Source organism: Chiloscyllium punctatum, chromosome 7 (assembly GCF_047496795.1).
Source record: "Chiloscyllium punctatum isolate Juve2018m chromosome 7, sChiPun1.3, whole genome shotgun sequence".
Classification (NCBI taxonomy): domain Eukaryota; kingdom Metazoa; phylum Chordata; class Chondrichthyes; order Orectolobiformes; family Hemiscylliidae; genus Chiloscyllium; species Chiloscyllium punctatum.
This window is the reverse complement of record NC_092745.1, coordinates 67,218,205-67,239,467: the sequence shown is the minus strand read 5'-3', so window position 1 is coordinate 67,239,467 and position 21,263 is coordinate 67,218,205. Positions and strand designations below refer to the sequence as shown.

Here is a 21,263-nt window from a genome sequence, read left to right as displayed (position 1 = left end):
TCAGTTTTGTGAAAAATAAATAGCAAATCAGAACTTACGTTCAATAAGTTTGTCTAGATGACACAGAGTGGTTTGTCTAAGTTCTGGAAGGACCGTAGAAAATTCAAAAAATATTTTAAGATGATGATGCCAGAAATGAGAGGTTCTATCATATCCTGAGAAAGAGGCAGGATTTTGTTTCTCCAGAAAAGAGAAGATTGAGGGATGATTTATTAGAGATCTTTAAAGTTAGAAGATAGCCATAGAGAAGCAGTTTACACTTGAGGGGGGAGTCCAATGTTAGACCATGATTGTGATAGTCACTAATGAATCCAATGAAAAATCAGGAAAAACTGCTTTATTCAGACAAATGATTAATACATGGAATCTGCACTACGTGATGTAGCTGAAGGAAAAACCATAGATAAATTTAAGGGGATTCTGTTAAGTACACAAGGAAGAAAGGAATTAAAGATATACAGAAAAGGTGAGATGAAGTAGGGTGGGAAGGAAGTCTGTCTGTGTAAAGCATAAAGACTAGCAGAGACCAGTTGAGTTGGGGCCTGTTTCTGTGCTATAAATTTTAAGTAAAAACAAATTTTGTAGCCGGTTGACCTTACCATATCCTGTTGTTGAAAGGCCGAGGTGCTTCATTCGGGTTTTTACTAGTTCAGCCAGTTCTTGTCTCTCCGACCTTTTGCATAAGGTCATGCGCTGACGATTAATCCGCTCTGTTACTTTATTAGAGTGTTTTGGTGCTTTTCGGCTAAGGCGCCTTGCCCACTGCATGCTTTTACGCCTCAGTAAAGGATGATCTGATTGGTCACTGGACGTCGAGTTCCGGTGGTAGTGATTGGTGCAATAACTCATGTGCTCTTTGGTATCTTTTGTATCTTCCCAGTCCTCGACACTAATGGATACTTGAGACTGAAAGAGAATCAATATTTTAATAACAAGCTTTAAACTGTATGACATAAAAGATACATCTTGATAGTTCCTACACTTAACTATGTTAAGTGCGCACACAGAGCAGAAATGCATCTAAGTCCTGGCAGTGCACACTGAATTATGTGGCTGCATGGGACAAGCCTTGATCATTTGTCAAGGATGCTCATTATATTTCAACAGATATGCTATCAGGCTTAACAAACTATTGAATAGTAGCTGCCTATTCAGTTTAAATGTTGGTTTTCCTAATACACTTTAAAGCCAGCTCACACTTCTTAAAGGAGTAGGTGCACTTTGGATGCAGGCAATCTGAAGACAGCTTTGTAGATGATAACACATACTAATGTTGAAAGGGGCCCTTCACTTTTGGAACACCACATTGGCGATTCCAGTGGAGCACTTTGGGAATGACACACTTTTTGCTTGGCTTTAGAGGCCCAGGAGGTGAAAGTCACCCCATTGCCTGACAGATTTGGTTCTGTAGGAATAAGTGCAATGATATGCTCAGGGTTATACCCGGTGATTCCTAACTCCAATTCTGGTTGTCACCACCTCAACCTCTGCTGTGGCATCCAGCAGCATCCCACACTCACTCTAGATCCTTTTGCTCTTAATGCCATAGCTTACAACAGCTACTATCCTCAACAGTACCACCATAGGCTCCTCACACCTTGGTTACACTTCACTCTTCAGTACTACAAGTAGATATTGATGTGGGATAGCCTTGAACATCATCTCACCAGTGAACCATTCTCACAGTCCTGGTGTCAAAGGAGAGGAGGTGAGGAGATCATCCATTTCAAAAGCTCTTCTCACTTAAACATTGCAGCGAGTAACAAACATCAGAAACACAGTCTGCTATGCTGCACAGCTGCACCAGATTAGTCCGTGCCCTCAGGCGATTATAGTTTGCCCCATAAGAGCTCTGGAGAACTCTTCTGTTTTTGCAGAGCCAGACATATTGCTGTGGGTCACAGACATGAAGGGACAGGGGTTTGGAGCAATGTAACGACATGGTTGTTATTGCCACAGAGGCCAGGCACAGGCCTCGTGCCTACTCTAGATGAACATTGGAGCACTGGAACAGTTTCCTCCTATAAACCATAGCTGGTTCATGACAAGGGAAGAGCAGGCCAAATGTGAAGGACGTCTTGCATCCAGGGAAATCTAGGGCGGCACGGTGGCTCAGTAGTTAGCACTGCTGCCTCATGGTTCCAGGTTCAATTCCAGCCTTGGGCGACTGCCTGTGTGGAGTTTGCACATTCTCCCCGTGTCTGCATGGGTTTCCTTCGGGTGCTCCGGTTTCCTTCTACAGTCCAAAGATGTGCAGGTCAGGTGAATTGCCCATGCTAAATTGCCCCATAGTGTTAGCTGCAATAGCCAGAGGGAAATGGGTCTGGGTGGGTTGCTCTTCGGAGGGTCGGTGTGAACTTGTTGGGCCGAAGGGCCTGTTTCCACACTGTAGGGAATCTAATCTATATTTAAAAAAATCTAATCTAAATCTGAGATGTTTTGGCTCCTCAGCAGCCTCCAAAGGAAAGTGATGCATTACTAGCATCTTGAAAACAAGGAATAAATGTTTGTGTCTGTCAGAATTGTAATCTTACTAACCTTGTGGACGTCACTGGTTGCAGCCTGAAGTAGCTGGTTATTGGGTAATTAAGAGCCACTATTACTTGAGTCAGAGTGTTTGGTCCTTATGTCTCCTGCTGCTATACCAGACATTGCTAAAGTACAGCTGCTCCTGTAGTATTTTAGGGTGTGACATCCTGACCTGGACAACAATACTGGCCTCTTGCTTGTTGTCATCTTTGACCCTGATCATGTCTTCATTGTCATGTTACTATTCCTGTTGTTGCCACACTGATAGCCTCAATATAATCCTAGCAACATACTGATTCTTTTTCAATACACTTGCAGCCAGTTAAGGCAAACAGTGCAACTGTAGCCAAAGGTCAACATTTCAGCTGCTCAAACCCTGGTCAACTGCCAAAACAGCCAAAAGTATTACCCCCAAAATCTGTAACAGGCAAACATTAGTTAGCAAGAAAGATGAACGTAAAGAATAACAAAGAAGAATATGCTGCTGAGTCTTTTGAAACCTGCCCCACCATTCAATACGAACATGGCTGAACTAATCATATCAACTCCACGTTCCTGCATATCCTTGATAATCTTTCACCTTCTCAGTCATCAAAAGTCCACCTACCTCTGTCTTAATAATATTTAGATTCTGCATTTTGAGGGAGGGAATTCCAAAGACTCTCAGCCCTCTGGAAGAAAAACTGCTTCCACATCTGTTTTAAATGGATGATGTCTTATTTTTAAAACTCTGACCCCTCGTTCTAGATTCTCGCACAAGAGGTAACATCCTTTCAATATCTACCCAGACAAGTCCCCTCAGGATCTCACATGTTTCAATTAAGGCACATTTGATTGGAGCAGAAAAGTTTGAGAGGTGACCTGATAGAGGGGTATAGATAAGGCGAACTGCAGGTGCTTTTCCCTCAGGTGGGGGGATTTCAAGAGTAGGGGCATATTTTTAAGGTGAAAGGATAAAGATTTAAAAAAGACATGAGGTGCAACTTTTTTACACAGAGACCGGTTCATGTGTGGAATGAACTTCTAGAGGAAGTGATGGATGTGTGTATAGTTACAACATTTAAAAGACATTTGGGTAAGCGCGTGAATAGGAAATGTTTGGAGGGATATGGGCCAGGTGCAGACAGGTGGGACGAGTTTGGTTTTGGATTTTGGTCGGCATAGACAGGTTGGACCGAGAGGTCTTTTTCCATGCTGTATGATTCTATAATTCTTCTAAATTCCAAAGGATACAGGCCTACTCTATCCAGGCTTTCCGCATAAGTGATCTGCTAATTCCAGATATTAGCCTAGTAAACCTTCTCTGAACTGTTTTTAATGCATTAGCATCTTTGTGTGAGTACAGTAGAATACAGAGTACTCTTGTTGTGGTCCCACCAATGCCTTGTAAAACTGAAGTATTACCTCCCTACTCTTGTGCTTAAATCCCCTCGCAATGAACGAGAACATTTGATTCGTTTTCCTGATTATTTGCTTATCTGCATACTAACCTTCTGTGATTCATGCACTTGGTCGCCCAGTTCGCTCTGACTGGCAGAGCTCTGCAATATGCTTCTCTTTTTACAATTTCAGGTAAAATTTCACCATTTTCCACATTCATTTAACCAATCAATATCACTTTGAAGGCTTCTACTGTCATCGAATCATAGAGATGTACAGCACGGAAACAGACCCTTCAATCCAACTTGTCCATGCCGACCAGATATCCCAACCCAATCAACTCTTACCTTCCAGCACCCAGCACATATCCCTCCAGAACCTTCCTATTCATATACCCATCCAGATGCCTTTTAAATATTGCAATTGTACCAACCTCCACCACTTCTTCTGGCAGCTCATTCCATACACGTACCACTCTCTGTGTGAAAAAGTTGCCCCTTAGGTCTCTTTTATATCTTTCCCCTCTCACCCTAAACCTAAGTCCTCTAGTTCTGGATTCCTCCAAGCCCAGGGAAAAACTTTGTCTATTTATCCTGTCCATGCCCCTCATGATTTTATAAACCTCTATAAGGCCACCCCTCAGCCTCCGACACTCCAGGGAAAACAGCCCTAGCCTAGTCAAACTCTCTCTATAGCTCAAGTCCTCCAACCCTCGCACATCCTTGTAAATCTTTTCTGAACCATTTCACGTTTCACAACATCTTTCTGAAAGGAAGGAGACCAGAATTGCATGCAATATTCCAACAGTGGCCTAACCAATGTCCTGTACAGCCACAACGTGACCTCCCGATTCCTGTAGTCAATACTCTGACCAATAAATGAAGGCATACCAAACGCCACCTTCACTATCCTATCTATCTGTGACTCCACTTTCAAGGAGCTATGAACCTGCACTCCAAGGTTTCTTTGTTCAGCAACACCTCTTCACAACTCACTTTCCTACCTGTTTGTGTCGTCAGCAGATTTAGCTCCCATATCTTGGATCCCTTCACCCAAATCATTTATATAAATGGCGAAGACTTGAGGCCTCAGCACTGACCCATGTGGCTTACCACTTAGGACATTGTGCCAGCCTGAAAAAGACCACCCTATTCCCACTCTCTGCTTCCTGTTAGCAAACCAGGAACCAACATAGTTAGAAATCCCTTGGAATAGCATTCTATCAGCGTCGTGCTTTTCTGACAGATAAAGGACAGAGGGGATGAAAGGCTCTCAAATGCCAAGTTTTTAAAGGAACCCTCGTTAAAATAATTTAATGAAGCAAATATTAATTGCTACTATTGTAAATGGTGGACAGCTGATGTCTGCTTTTACCAATATGGCTCCAATAAAACTGGCTACTTGTGATTGATTCTTTTATTGGGCATTCAAAAACTAAACTTGTATATCCAATGCTGAATTCACATTTGAAAATGTGGTTGGATAAAAGAATTTCTACCCTTACATGCCTCATCCCCTTTGGTACTGTATTTCCAGCTAAAGAACAAAAGAGATGAGGATCCTGGAGGCAAAGATTAGCATCGAAAGAGAGAGAGGACGACCTTGTGCTTCTGAAAGAGCAGGAAGCACTCAGTGGGGAAAGAGCTTCATAATGAGAAGGGTGGAGTTGAGTGAAAAGGGAAGCAATGTCAGGAAAGAAAAACTGGCAACAGAATGCGCTGCAACCTGTTTCAACATGTCAGAGCCAAAGTGCAGCAACAAGTAGATGATGTTTGGGTATTTAATCTGTGTCTCTTGTAATTGGTCAACACATTATGAGTGGTACAGTTAAGACATTCACATTTGAAATGTTTAACATGACTGGGCTGGCGATGCGTTGCAGCTGTTGCATGTGGGAGCTGGTGGATCGTGGCGTGATCCATGGTGATGACATCAGTGGCAACTGCTGGCTGCTCGAGCAACTCTGGCTCAGAGGTCATGAGCTGTAGTATTGGCTGCAGACGTTATGACACATCCTCATGAGAAGGGGGGGGGAGATGTCAGGAACCTGGGAACTGTGTTTCAGGAGACAGTCACACCTCTGGCATTAACTACAGCAAACTTGGTCCATGGTCAGAGACTGGGCAGGGTGTGACTGCAAATGAAGCACTTGCAGAGTTTAAATTTGGAGCTGCTGCTATGAGTGCCCTTTCCCAATAGGATATTGCTCCCAGGATATTTGAGGGCACAGACTGCAAGGAAGATGGGCAAGCTGACCACAGCACCATGGTGAGGTGAAGGGAGAAGAGTGTAGCAGCGATAGAAGATTGAAGAGTTGGTGAGTAGATTACTGTTCTTTGAGCAAAGACTGAGATCCCAAGGCCGTGTTGCCTACCTGGTGCCAAGGTTCAGCACATCTCTTCTGAGCTGGAGAGAAACTTGGCGATTGCAGTCAATGTAAGTACGAATGACTTATATGGGGCAAGAACAAAGGATCTGCTGAGGTATTAAAAAAAATTTAGCAGGACTTACTTAAAAAGCCAAACCACAAAGCTAACAATTCTTGGATTACTACCTGATCCAAATGCAAACTGGCACGTGGTAAATAAGATCAGAGGGGTGAATGGATGGCTCAAAGATTGGTGAGACAGAAATGGCTCTGATTCATCGGACATTGGAACCAGGACTGGGGAAAGTGACAACAATTCTACTGGAAAGAGCTTAATTTGAAATATGCTGGGACAGTTTTCTTGGTGAATCATATAGCGAGGGATGTATATAGGGCTTTAAACTAATTGCTGAGAGAATGATTCAATTAAAGGGCAGTTTATGAACTCAAAAAAAATCATGAGAGCATGGATGCAGGTTAGTGAAGTGACACGTGATAAGCAAAATGTGACAGGAAGGGATAGAAAATATATGTCGAAGAGAGCAACAGAAATTTAGAACCAGAGTAAGTAATAATGGTAAAATGGCAATGGTCAAGTCTCTTTGTCTGATTACAATGAGATAGATGAGTTGATGGCACAAGATAGAAATGGCTTGATGGCTATTATGGAGACATAGTTGCAAAGTGACCAAGACTGAGAACACAATATTCAAGGTTATTGATATGTCAGAAGATAAACCAAATGATCAGGTAGCTCTGTTCATAACAAAAGCTATCATTGCAGTGGTGAGTATTCATGTAGGTACAGTGGATCATAATGTGGAATCACTTTGGATGAGCAAGGGAAAGACATCAAGAGTGTGCATTGTCACTAGACCCCCAAAGAGACCCTTCACTATAGGACAAAGTATAATCGGGAAATTATGGAGATGTGTAACAAGGGCAGTACAACTATCATGGGTGATTTTAATCTGCATATTATCTGGACAAATCAGATAGCCTGAAAGACAAATCTGTTGAATGATTCAGAGATCATTTCTAGAACAGTACATTGCAGAATATATACAGGTACAAACTATTGTAGACAGAGTAATGTGTAATGAGATAGGATTAATAAGAGATCCCGTTATCGAAAATCCTCTGGGGGTAGAGATCATAGCATGGCTGAATTTCAAATTCAGATTGAAATAGAGAAACTTGGGTCTCAAACTAATGCACTCAAATTAAACTAGGTCAATTTAAATTTATCTAAAGCGGCTGGGTAAATAGACTAAGGGGATGGTTATGAGACAAGCAGTAGCAGACATTTAAGGAGATATTTTACAAAGGCTTAGCAAAAATTCATTCCAGTCAAAAAAAGGATGTGATGAAAAGGATGAAACACCCATGTTTAACAAAGGTGGTGAAGGTGGCTAAAAAAAACTAAGACATACAAAGTGTTGAAAACAAATGATCGGCCAGTGAATCATTATTCTCTGGTTTCAGAACCAGCAGCAGATGACTACAAGTCTAATAAAGAGGGATTCACAGAGTAGATTTTGAGGTATGCTTTCACTAAGAGGGGAATCTTGAACTAGAAGACGTAGTTACAAAATAAGGGGGCATTCATTTAAACCTGAAACATGAAGGAATTTCTTCTGCTGGAGACCAATGAATGTCTGGAATTCTCTAAACCAGAGAGTTGTGGAGACAAAATCACGCAAAGTGTTTGAACAGGAGGTAGGTTGACATTTTTTAAAAATGTCAATGAGTTGATGGCTGTGGTGAGCTGGCAGGAAAAAGGAGTTGAGGCCATGATCTTGTTTAATGGCTGGCAGGGTGTCTGGGCTGAATGGTCAACTGAGATGATTACTTCTTAAGTTTTTATATTGTTATATACATATAAAGAAGCATTTAGAATACATGACAATTAGAAGAAATATACATGTGGATCTTTCAATAATGGGGTTAAATGCTGATTTTGAGTAAATTGGGTGATATTGAGCGATCCATCTCTCATGAGTCTGATTTCCATGAAAGTCAGTTGGGAAAGATAAATATTGGATTGCTAACTCACTACTCCATGTTTTACACATTGCACACATAAACATATCCACCCCAACTATGACTTTTAAAAACGCTCAAACTGTGAATCCTTTTTTCAGATTGATTTATAGTCATCACAACCACAGTTTGCTGACTTTCTTATTCAAGAAGGAAGCTAAGCTCCTCCTTCAACATATATCCTCACGATTGGATGCAGGAAAACATTAATAACTTGAGAATGAAATGTTATTTGTGCCTCGCACAATCTATACCAAATTTATCAGGGAGACAATTACACTGGAGCTTCAAAGTGATGTCTTTCCATCTTCTGCACCACACAACCCTAATTATTTTTACAGTAGTTTGGCTGATTGATAGAGCAGATTGATAACAGCAGTTGCGTGAATTCGTGCTGAACTAGTTGAAAATACAATCACTCATGCTTAATGTAATGGAACCATTCATGGATATTGTTTGTTAAAGTCAAAGCACAATCACTATTTTTCTCATGTGATTTGCCAATGAAAGGCATTCAATCTCAATTTAGCTATGGCCTAAAATAAACTGAACATTTCAATTGTATTCGTTGGCAATAAAATAATTATTTATTCAACAGTTTGTGTGTTGTATAATCCATATGTCAAACTATCACTTTATTGCGTGCCACATTTGATATACAAGAAATATTTGCAAAATTAAAACACCATGCAAAAGTTCACAGAACACTTATCCTTTTCATTCTTTATCATCGCCAGTCAACTTTACTTTCATAGAATGCTCTTTGTTAAACAAGGATGATATTATCAATGTACTTTACAGGACTTCAATCTGAAATTTGCTCATTAAAGTCAAATCAGAAACAAGAGAATGTGATATGAAATGTACCATTTTCAATTAAAAACGATTGTAATAAAATCGAATAAAAATGGTCTGGCTGTGATATTTCAACAATCCACTTCAAGTACCCACAGCAAAGTACAATTTCTACAGCTATACCTCTGCCTTAGAGGGTAGAAATACTAGGATCATTCATCAAACAGCACTGGTTGTTGTGAATAAAACATCTCTAGCACATCAAAAATTAGAAATTAAACATCTTATTCTTGCTAGCAAGTGAACAGTGACTTTAAGAAAGGAGAAAAGCCTTTGTTCTGTTGCTCATGGCAAATGCAATTGTCTAAGTGAGCACTGAGATGTCACATCTGTAACGATTCTTTTCAGCAGTGACTACACTTCTGAAGTAATTCATAGACTAGGAAATGCAACAGAACATCCTGAAGTCATGAGAAGTGCTATGCAAATGCACGGGCTCTTCCTTTCTTCTTTATGTTAATTCCATTTTTTTGCAGTTTCTGAATTTAGCTCTCTATTCATGTTCCGGTAAAACTGCCAACCCTTTGGTAACTTGCGAAAGTGACTTCTCTCCTTTCCCAAGTATCAAAAAAGTGATCTTGTGTGAGACATCAAACTGTGCCCGATATTGTTTCCATTATAGTTGCGATGTATGTTACTGAATAGTGAAAAGGAGCAGAAACTCACCAATGTACATTTTCTCCTTCCCTCAAGCATGGCAGATAGAATAGAATGGAAGCTGATTATTGTTCCCTACTTTTGATCTATTTGAGACCAGTCAGTTCAGTACAGAAAGTTTTAATCCGTGTTTTATATGGCTAGTTTATGCCACTTAAAGCATTTATCATCTAAATCATTAGCTCATCCCCCATTGTTGTGGTTCTGTTCGCCGAGCTGGTAATTTGTCTTGCAAACGTTTCGTCCCCTGTCTAGGTGACATCCTCAGTGCTTGGGAGCCTCCTGTGAAGCGCTTCTGTGCTGTTTCTCCGGTATTTATAGTGGCCTGTCTCTGCCGCTTCCGGTTGTCAGTTCGAGCTGTCCACTGTAGTGGCCGGTATATTGTGTCCAGGGGACGAAACGTTTGCAAGACAAATTACCAGCTCGGCGAACAGAACCACAACAACGAGCACCCGAGCTACAAATCTTCTACCAAACTTTGATCATCCCCCATTGTAATTAATTCTTCATATACACTCATTTAAAAATATTTGGACATGTGATGCAATGATGTCTATTTTTCAGTTCTGCTTTAAAAAATAATGGATACAATCAACTGTAAAACAAAATATAATTACACATTACGTTGAATCCAATCATTGTAAATCATAGGGAAATCAGGCAGACATCATTTACTAACATATACAGGAAGTATTAAATTAAGAAAAGGGTGACTGCATTGCACATGTTACCCTGGTATTTAGCAAAATATCATTTTATTAGAGAATTTCTTAAAGTGCAAACAAATTATGCTTTTTGAGTACTTTGCAATCTAAATTTAATGTTGTACTTATTTCAGGAGCAGAAAACAAATTAGAATTTTAACAAAGGGAAATTGTAGCATCTATTTCTGCCAGATCAAGGATTATTGCCTTCTTTTAAAGGCAGCCACTGGCTCATTGAAATATTGGAATGAAGTTTTTCTTCTCAGTTTGGTCCATTTCAGAAATTGCTGAACATCAGTGCTTGTGTTGACACAAATTCCAACTCTTATCAGGCTCAACAGTAGCTTAACCAAGAGCCATGAAAAAACTACTCAAACTCACAGTAAAAAGTTTCCACATTAATAATGCAGCTAAAACCAGCCTACCCTTTTCCCCTTCCAATAATCTCTTCCCTACTCTTTGGTACAACTGTGCTAGCTCCACCTGGGCAGGACAATATTCAGAAATTTCTGGACAGTAGTGCAGCAAACTCCATCAGGGTATCAGGCAATTCCTGCAAGCCTTGGCTGTAAGATGGAGAAAGTGAGGACTGCAGACGCTGGAGACCAGAGTCGAGAGTGTGGTGCTGGAAAAAGCACAACGGGTCAGGTCAGCATCCCAGGAGCAGGAGAATCAACATTTCAGCCTTAAGCCTTTCATCAGCAGATGGATCAGCTCTGGAGGTAAAAACAATGACTGCAGATGCTGGAAACCAGATTCTGGATTAGTGGTGCTGGAAGAGCACAGCAGTTCAGGCAGCATCCAACGAGCAGCAAAATCAACGTTTCGGGCAAAAGCCCTTCATCAGGAATAAAGGCAGTGAGCCTGAAGCGTGGAGAGATAAGCTAGAGGAGGGTGGGGGTGGGGAGAAAGTAGCATGGAGTACAATGAGTGAGTGGGGGAGGGGATGAAGGTGATAGGTCAGGGAGGAGAGGGTGGAGTGGATAGGTGGATAAGGAGATAGGCAAGTAGGACAAGTCCGGACAAGTCATGGGGACAGTGCTGAGCGGGAAGTTTGGAACTAGGGTGAGGTGGGGAAGGGGAAATGAGGAAACTGTTGAAGTCCACATTGATGCCCTGGGGTTGAAGTGTTCTGAGGCGGAAGATGAGGCATTCTTCCTCCAGGCGTCTGGTGGTGAGGGAGTGGCGGTGGAGGAGGCCCAAGACCTCCATGTCCTCGGCAGAGTGGGGGGGAGAGCTGAAATGTTGGGTCACGGGGCGGTGTGGTTGATTGGTGCGGGTGTCTCGGAGATGTTCCCTAAAGCGCTCTGCTAGGAGGCGTCCAGTCTCCCCAATGTAGAGGAGACCACATCGGGAGCAACGGATACAATAAATGATATTAGTGGATGTGCAGGTAAAACTTTGATGAATGTGGAAGGCTCCTTTAGGACCTTGGATAGAGGTGAGGGAGGAGGTGGGGGCACAGGTTTTATAGTTCCTGCGGTGGCAGGGGAAGGTGCCAGGATGGGAGGGTAGGTTGCAGGGAGGCGTGGACCTGACCAGGTAGTCACGAAGGGAACGGTTTTTGCGGAAGGTGGAAAGGGGTGGGGAGGGAAATATATCCCTGGTGGTGGGGTCTTTGTGGAGGTGGCGGAAATGTCGGCGGATGATTTGGTTTATGCGAAGGTTGGTAGGGTGGAAGGTGAGCACCAGGGGCGTTCTGTCCTTGTTACAGTTGGAGGGGTGGGGTCTGAGGCCGGAGGTGCGGGATGTAGACGAGATGCGTTGGAGGGCATCTTTAACCACGTGGGAAGGGAAATTGTGGTCTCTAAAGAAGGAGGCCATCTGGTGTGTTCTGTGGTGGAACTGGTCCTCCTGGGAGCAGATACGGCGGAGGCGGAGGAATTGGGAATATGGAATGGCATTTTTGCAAGAGGTAGGGTGGGAAGAGGTGTAATCCAGGTAGCTGCGGGAATCGGTGGGTTTGTAAAAAATGTCAGTGTCAAGTCGGTCATTGTTAATGGAGATGGAGAGGTCCAGGAAGGGGAGGGACGTGTCAGAGATCGTCCAGATAAATTTAAGGTCAGGGTGGAATGTGTTGGTAAAGTTGATGAATTGAGCAACCTCGTCGCGGGAGCACGAGATGGCACCAATGCAGTCATCAATGTAGTGGAGGAAGAGGTGGGGAGTGGTGCCGGTGTAATTACGGAAGATCAACTGTTTTACGTAGCCAACAAAGAGACAAGCAGAGCTGGGGCCCACACGTGTGCCCATGGCTACTCCTTTGGTCTTGAGGAAGTGGGAGGATTCAAAGGAGAAATTGTTAAGGGTGAGGACCAGTTCGGCCAAACGAATGAGAGTGTCGGTGGAAGGGTACTGTTGGGGATGTCTGGAGAGGAAAAAATGGAGTGCTTGGAGGCCCTGGTCATGGCGGATGGAGGTGTAGAGGGATTGGATATCCATGGTGAAGATGAGGCATTGGGGGCCGGGGAAACGGAAGTCTTGGAGGAGGTGGAGGGCGTGGGTGGTGCCTCGAACGTATGTGGGGAGTTCCTGGACTGGGGGGATAGGACAGTGTCGTGGTTGGTAGAGATGGGTTCAGTGGGGCAGGCGCATGCTGAGACAATGGGTCAGCCATGGTGGTCAGGCTTGTGGATCTTGGGAAGGAGTTAGAACCGGGCAGTGCGGGTTCCCGGACTATGAGGTTGGAAGCTGTGGGTGGGAGATCTCCTGAGGTGATGAGGTTCTGTATGGTCTGGGAGATGATGGTTTGGTGATGGGGGGTGGGGTCATGGTCGAGGGAACAGTAGGAAGAGGTGTCCTCGAGTTGACGTTTGGCTTCAGCGGTGTAGAGGTCATTGCTCCAGACTACCACTGCGCTCCCTTTATCTGCTGGCTTGATGGTGAGGTCAGGATTGGAGCAGAGGGATTGGAGGGCTGCGCGTTGTGAGGGTGAGAGGTTGGAGTGGGGGAGGGGGGTGGACAGGTTGAGGCGGTTAATGTCCTGGCGGCTGTTGGAAATGACGAGGTTGAGGGCAGGTAATAGGCCAGAGCGGTGTGTCCAGGTGGATGCAGTGTGTTGGCGGTAGGCGAAGGGGTCCTTGGAAGGTGGGCGGGAGTCCTGATTGTGAAAGTAAGCTCGGAGGCGGAGGCGACGGAAGAATTGTTCGATGTCACGTCGTGTATTAAATTCATTGATGCGTGGACGGAGGGGGATGAAGGTGAGTCCTTTGCTGGGGAATGATCGTTCGTCCTCAGTGAGGGGGAGGTCTGGAGGGATGGTGAAAACTCGGCAGGGCTGGGAGCTGGGATCTGGTGTGGGTGTGCAGCTGGGAGTGGGGGCGGAACCTGTAACTGGAGTGGGTGTGATGGTGGGGGGAATGGGGGTGGAGGCATGAGCAGGGGTAGTGTTCCCCTTGGGGTTCTGGGCCACTCCCACAACCACTTCCACCCCTCACAATTCCTCATGCATCACACGTGACATCACTTCCACTCCTCACATCATCGCTGATGCCACACGCTCAGTGACTTCTGTGACCCCTCCTACCGTGGTCACCACCACTTCCGCCCCCACCAGCGCCACTCACCTGCATTCTGCTGACACGCCCCCCACAGACCCCACTGTCACTATCCCCACCCCCCAGAACCCCAAGGGGAACACTACCCCTGTTCATGACTCCACCCCCATTCCCCTCACCATCACACCCACTCCAGTTACAGGTTCTGCCCCCACTCCCAGCTCCACACCCACACCAGATCTCAGCTCCCAGCCCTGCTGAGTTTTCACCATCCCCCCAGACCTCCCCCTCACTGAGGACGAACGATCAGTCCTCAGCAAAGGACTCACCTTCATCCCCCTCCGTCCACGCATCAATGAATTTAATACACGCCGTGATGTCGAACAATTCTTCCGTCGCCTCCGCCTCCGAGCTTACTTCCACAATCAGGATTCCCGCCCACCTTCCGAGGACTCCTACGCCCACCTCCAACACACGGCATCCACCTGGACACCCCGCGCTAGCCTATTACCTGCCCTCGACCTCTTCATTTCCAACTGCCGCCAGGACATTAACTGCCTCAACCTGTCCACCCCTCTCCCCCCACTCCAACTGCTCACCCTCACAACGCGCAGCCCTCCAATCCCTCTGCTGTAATCCCAACTTCACCATCAAGCCAGCAGATGAAAGGGGCGCAGTGGTAGTCTGGCGCAATGACCTCTACATCGCTGAAGCCAAACGCCAACTCGAGGACACCTCTTCCTACTGTCCCCTTGACTATGACCCCACCCCCCATCACCAAACCATCATCTCCCAGACCATACAGAACCTCATCACCTCAGGAGATCTCCCACCCACAGCTGCCAACCTCATAGCCCAGGAACCCCGCACTGCCCAGTTCTACCTCCTTCCTAAGATCCACAAGCCTGACCACTGTGGCTGACCCATTGTCTCAGCATGCTCCTGCCCCACTGAACCCATCTCTACCAACCTCGACACTGTCCTATCCCCCCTAGTCCAGGAACTCCCCACATACGTTCGAGGCACCACCCACGCCCTCCACCTCCTCCAAGACTTCCGTTTCCCCGGCCCCCAACGCCTCATCTTCACCATCTATATCCAATCCCTCTACACCTCAATCCGCCATGACCAGGGCCTCCAAGCACTCCATTTTTTCCTCTCCAGACATCCCCAACAGTACCCTTCCACCGACACTCTCATTCGTTTGGCCGAACTGGTCCTCACCCTTAACAATTTCTCCTTCGAATCCTCCCACTTCCTCCAGACCAAAGGGGTAGCCATGGGCACACGTATGGGCCCCAGCTCTGCCTGTCTCTTTGTTGGCTACGTAAAACAGTTGATCTTCCGTAATTACACCGGCACCACCCCCCACCTCTTCCTCCGCTACATTGATGACTGCATTGGTGCCACCTCGTGCTCCCGCGAGGAGGTTGAGCAATTCATCAACTTTACCAACACATTCCACCCTGACCTTAAATTTATCTGGACGATCTCTGACACGTCCCTCCCCTTCCTGGACCTCTCCATCTCCATTAACGATGACCGACTTGACACGGGCATTTTTTACAAACCCACCGATTCCCACAGCTACCTGGATTACACCTCTTCCCACCCTATTTCTTGCAAAAATGCCATTCCATACTCCCAATTCCTCCGCCTCCGCCGTACCTGCTCCCAGGAGGACCAGTTCCACAACAGATGGCCTCCTTCTTTAGAGACCGCAATTTCCCTTCCCACGTGGTTAAAGATGCCCTCCAACGTATCTCGTCCACATCCCGCACCTCTGCCCTCAGACCCCACCCCTCCAACCGTAACAAGGACAGAACGCCCCTGGTGCTCACCTTCCATCCTACCAACCTTCGCATAAACCAAATCATCCGCCGACATTTCCGCCACCTCCAAAAAGACCCCACCACCAGGGATATATTTCCCTCCCCACCCCTATACAAAGCTTATCACAATATGAACATTCACAAAGCTGCACATAGTATTCCAAAAGTAGCTTTGTAAGTTAAATAACTAAGTTCAGATAATAAGAAAATCAGAAGTCTTCAATGTCTATATGTTAGGGGATAGATGTTCTTGCTTTTAATCTACTCCTGAAATAATAGGGTTCACAGCAATAACTGTCAGATGTTCAGAGATGTATTAGGCATACAGTAATTAAACTTACACTCATGACCAAACCTTGCAAGAATTAGCTGCAGAAATTAAACATGTTACAGCCCTTGGTGTACAGACTGATCAGACCTTTAATTGAATTCTAAAGTGTCTGTTCCGACAATAACTCACTGTTTTAAAACCTCTTCTACGTGACAAGCAATGTGTTTTGCAATATCCAGTAAAAGTCCACATAAAGTTAATTCTAATGAGCTTGAGTCAAAAATAAATCAATAAGGCCTGATACTGGGACTAGGGCTCACAATGCCTTAGGATCACCCTGCACCCGATGACTGAGTGAGAGAGAATGGGGTTACATGGAATGGAGCAGGAGGTGGCAATGACTCCACAGATCTTAAGCAGCTGTCTTCTCGGTGGTTAACAATATCTGTGCCTCCACCAGTGCGTGTCCAATTGCTTCACAGCCAGCCTCGAACTGTACGAGATTGTGTCCCTCAGTGCAAGTCAGCTGCATTCCCTCAGCCATGCTATAGACATCGTGGCGGGAGTACAAAGTCACCACAAGACAGGAACATAGCAAATGTACTAACATAATTCGTTCTGTTTTGTATGGATCTTCTGAAATGCTGTCAGATAAAGTAAGATTAGCCTTTTGTTGGTGTCCTTTTATTGTAGGATGGTGGCCTGGATAGACAACATGATGGCTCATAGCAAGTTGGAAGGTGGCATCGGTGATTTGCAATGTGAGATTTCAGAGGAACTAGAGTCCGTCGATCCATTCACAGCAGCCCATCCAGAAGCAAGAGTCCAGAATAACTGCTGTCACCCCGTGTCTTTTTCTTCCCATCCTGACACATCCTTGGAAGGCCTGGTGACCGGGGTTGCACTCTCATGATAGTGAGCTTGTGGCAACAAACTCTTCTGGACAGACCCTAGAGCAGTCTGGGCAGCAAAAGTATTCATTCCGAATACAAACCATCTGTTCTACAATATTTGTGTGGCACCATTTTCCCTTTGCAGGGATGCCATTCATCTTTAGTCAGGTAGCAGAGGGGATTCATGAGCCAAGAGTTGAACATGGATCCCTCATCACCCAGCAGCTAGTCTCTCGTCGTGCATGTGGGCTCACAATGGTGGACGTGGTTCACTGGATAACACTGGACATGTTGAGACCGCTTTCAGGGTAGTGGGCCTCACTGACTGGATTTTCTCTGCCATTGTCACACATCTACAGGACGTTCATGGAGTGGTGGCACTTTCAGTTCTGTCACATTGTCCCATTGTGAGAAGGGTAGGAAGGGACATCATCAATGGCATCCCCACATCCATTGGGAATCCTGGTAGCCTGACATACTACATTCCTTCATCAGGAATCCTCGAATGCTGCCTGACCGACTGTGTGTTTCCTGACTTGCTAACTGGCAATAACTCTCGTTTAACAAGTTATTTTTCTGCACTCGGTAAAACTTCTCAAATTTCTCTCTCAGGTAGGTGCTCAACTGCAAGGCCTCTCTCCTGATAAATTCACATAAGCCCCTTGACAGAACTGACCAACTGATTAAGTTCTTTGCTTTTAATTAGGTCTATTATGTAAATTGGCCATTGCTTAAAGGTGTGTTTTAATTTTACAGTTCCGTGGTCACTTCATGAATCAACTGCAGTGTAACATTGTGAAATTATTTGCTCTATCATTACAGCATTATGCAGTAGTTTTATAACCAATACTTGAGAACACATTTGAAGAACGGTCACTTATTTCTTCCGAATTATTTTTTAATAGCCTCGGTCTCCTTGACTCAAGTATTCTCTTACTAAGAGAAAATAAAAATTGAAGGAATTAATTCCACTGAATTACTGCCAAAAGTTACAAAGTGCCTGGCACTGCAGTAGATGCAAGTTACAGAATCTGGCTTGGGATATGGCTGAAACACATAAGCCAGTTGTGAGAAATTCACTGGGGTGAATAACATATACTCTTTTGCAAATGTTGAAGTCTTTGCGTGGTTTAATCTTTATTGCTGGTTGAGAAATGATCTTTGTGTTTGTCTATTACGGTTAAACCTAATTACACTTCTGTTCACACTATCACCAATACACGGATGTCATTGGACAACTCCGATAACTGAAGACATGTGTAGCCAGGCATGACAACATAGGGATACGGCCAATCAAGCTGTCACATATGCAGCAGTAGTTTAGCCATCTCCATTTGGACTATTGTCATCTCATGAGCTGGAAGCAGTGGCTTTTACATGAAAGACAGATCTCATTTGGTGGTAGTTGTCCTTGTACAGTCAGTAATTGGTCATCGGAGTTTCAATCATATTAAATCTTACCCCCATTGAATATGGAATAAGGAGGCACTGAGTTGCTTTATTAAAATGATTATGTTTGGTATAATGACACATCACACTAAGGCAAGCAGGTTTCTTACCAGCTTCCTTGACATAATGTTTGAAAGGGACAGAGAATTTATAGGAGTTTAATCACAACCAGTTAGAACTAAGCTGAAATGTACAAAAAAAAGAGGATTCTCTAAATCCTCAGTAGGTCAGGCAGCATCCACACATAACGTGAAATAAAATTAATAATTCAGGTCATCGGCTCTTCATTAGAATTGGAGAGAAAAATTAGCTTTGACAAGCTTCAGACAAATATGGAGGTGGCAGTGAGAGGGTGATGGGTGGACAGTGGTCGACACTAAATGATGAAAGTGATGGTGGTAGAAGTCAAAGGGAAATGGAATCACTTTGCAGATCTTGAGAAGGAGCAAGCTATGCTCTGCTGGTGGATAGTAAGTTTGAAGGTTATGGAGAAAAGACATGAACGTAGGATAAAAATAGGGTCACTTCATCCCTCAAGCCCAGTCCATTATTCAACAAGATTATTGTCGACCAGTAACCTAACAACCGGAAACAAAACCAGAAATTGCTGGAGAAACTCAACAGGTCTGGCAGCATCTTTGGAGAGAAAGTGGAATTAATGTTTTGACTTCTCTCCACAGGTGCTGCCAAACCTATTTTTTTCCAGCAATTTCTTTTTTAGTGTCCAACTTTCAGCATCCACAGTTCTTTTTTTTTGTTTAGTATCTAACAGCCTCCTAGCTCTAAACTCCTTGGCTAAACCAGCTTCATCCAATCTTGCCTAACTGCTCCTTTTAATCTCCATTGCTTGTAATGCCACCTAGTTTTGTGTCGAGGCCAATTTAAGTAAAAAGTAAAGTTGCCGTAGTCTTACCAGACCATAGGGAAGCTCTCTCATGAGGGAGAGACATGATGGGTGGTGATTTAACCTGAGGGTCACCATGCCTCAGCCGAGGGGAGAAGTTGAGATGGAGAGTCCTTCATGGTAACCTCAGTCAGTTCGTGAATCAAACCCATGTTGGTGGCAACACTCTGCATTACGAACCATGGTCCAGCCAACTGAGCTAACGAACTCCCAAGCAAATCTCAACAAATAGCTTTCAATTCAGCCATGCAAGTCATTCTCACCTCAGCTGAAGTTACCAAGAAGGTCCCACCTTCTGTAGCTCACCCTGAGGCAGGGTGAGCCTCAAGTTAAACCAACACCTGTCGTCTCTTTCCCTAATGACAGAGCAGCCCTGTGGTTCTCTAGGATAATGGCGACTTTATCTTTACAATATTCATGACTGCAATGAATTAGCTGCAGCCCTTCCACAGATTTTTTTCCCAGGACACCACTTGCTAAGTAAAGTGCTAGCCTATTGTATTATCTTTACTTTGTCTCATGCTGCTAACCAAAATTCCTCATGATAATTTCTCTTAACTTTAACTGTCTCTTTTGAGAGAATTCATTCATGCTGCTTATAAAAGACGTATCGAGGAGGTGCTGTTCATTGATGGAGATGAGGTTGGAGGAGCTGTCAGAGAGTTGCTACTGAGCCTTGACAAATTAGTAGCATCCTTACTTCTGAGTCAGAAGTTCGCTGACGCCAAGTCCCACGCCCCCTCTCCAGTGACTTGAGCACAAAACTCAGACTAACACATTAGAGCATTCCTTGGAAATGCTATACTTTTGGAGATACTAGAAATCAGACAGGCATTGGGAGCTGGATTTTCACTCCATGCAGGGGAGTAGCAGTAGTGGGAATTAATAATGGGCCTATTATGCCTGGATTCCATGTGGACAAAGGCTGTGTGAAAGACCCACTTTAGTGATCTTTAGCCTTCATCCCAGCTGTAATCCCATTTCACCCTATATTCCGGAGGATGCTCATACCCTGCATGCCAACCTATACCCTTCTACCAACCCCACAGGTTAATTCAAGCATTTAATCCTTTACACAGGTTTGCCTTCATAGCCCTACATCAAAGGTTTGGAGCTGTAAATGAAATGTGAATTTATAAGTCCCTCACTGTGATAATGTTAGGCTGTCAACTGCAGTCATAATATCCCCAAGAGATATCTCAACAAACAGCTTTGTGAAATTGCAAGCACTATTTTTTTTACCCCAACTGCAATGTGTCCTTTTTTCCTCAAATGTAAAGAGTTTTGCATTCAAAATGCTTTAACAGCTTAATAGTCCTCGTGAGTCTATTTTCATATACATTCATCTCCACTCTTAAAAATCCCATGAGGTCTTGATTACTCCCAAAGACAACTGAGATCTGTCAAAGGGAATCCACCTACAAAGACCTTAGCACTCAAGAAGGTTACCTACCTCACCAAATGATGCAATTTTAGATCTTTTTCTCAGATGTTTAAAATTCATGAGTCATGTTTTATACATTTCCTGAATGAAAATTGTGCCTGTTTGAAGGCAGGTGGACTCCTGTACAACTGTCTCTGAGAACCACGAGCATGCAAACTATGTCTCCCTTGCCCACACACATGAAAATGGTTGATGTTGGGTTCAAGAAAAGGACTTGCTTAGGACTGAGGACCTCTGGACAATTAGCAATGGGTAATACATGATGACCTGTCCAGCAATGCCCATAACCCCATGATTGAATAAGGTCTTCCTCTCTGTTTGTTTATGGACAGCTAGAAAGGGGACAAGGATTTCACTGTTTACCCTCAACATATATGCAACAACTAGATATGATCTAGTGGTGGCACAGTGGTTAGCACTGCTGCCTCACAGCACCA

The 21,263-nt window shown here is 44.3% G+C and overlaps 1 protein-coding gene across 2 annotated transcripts in view; it reads right to left on the bottom strand.

Annotated features, from left to right (window-relative positions):
- LOC140479765 (potassium channel subfamily T member 2) overlaps window positions 1-21,263 on the bottom strand; it is a 723,557-nt gene that overhangs the window by 112,815 nt on the left and 589,479 nt on the right. For both annotated transcript variants that reach the window (XM_072573900.1, XM_072573901.1), the window contains one exon: window positions 600-906. In XM_072573900.1, the coding sequence (XP_072430001.1) occupies window positions 600-906 (307 nt within the window). The remainder of the gene's footprint in view (window positions 1-599; window positions 907-21,263) is intronic.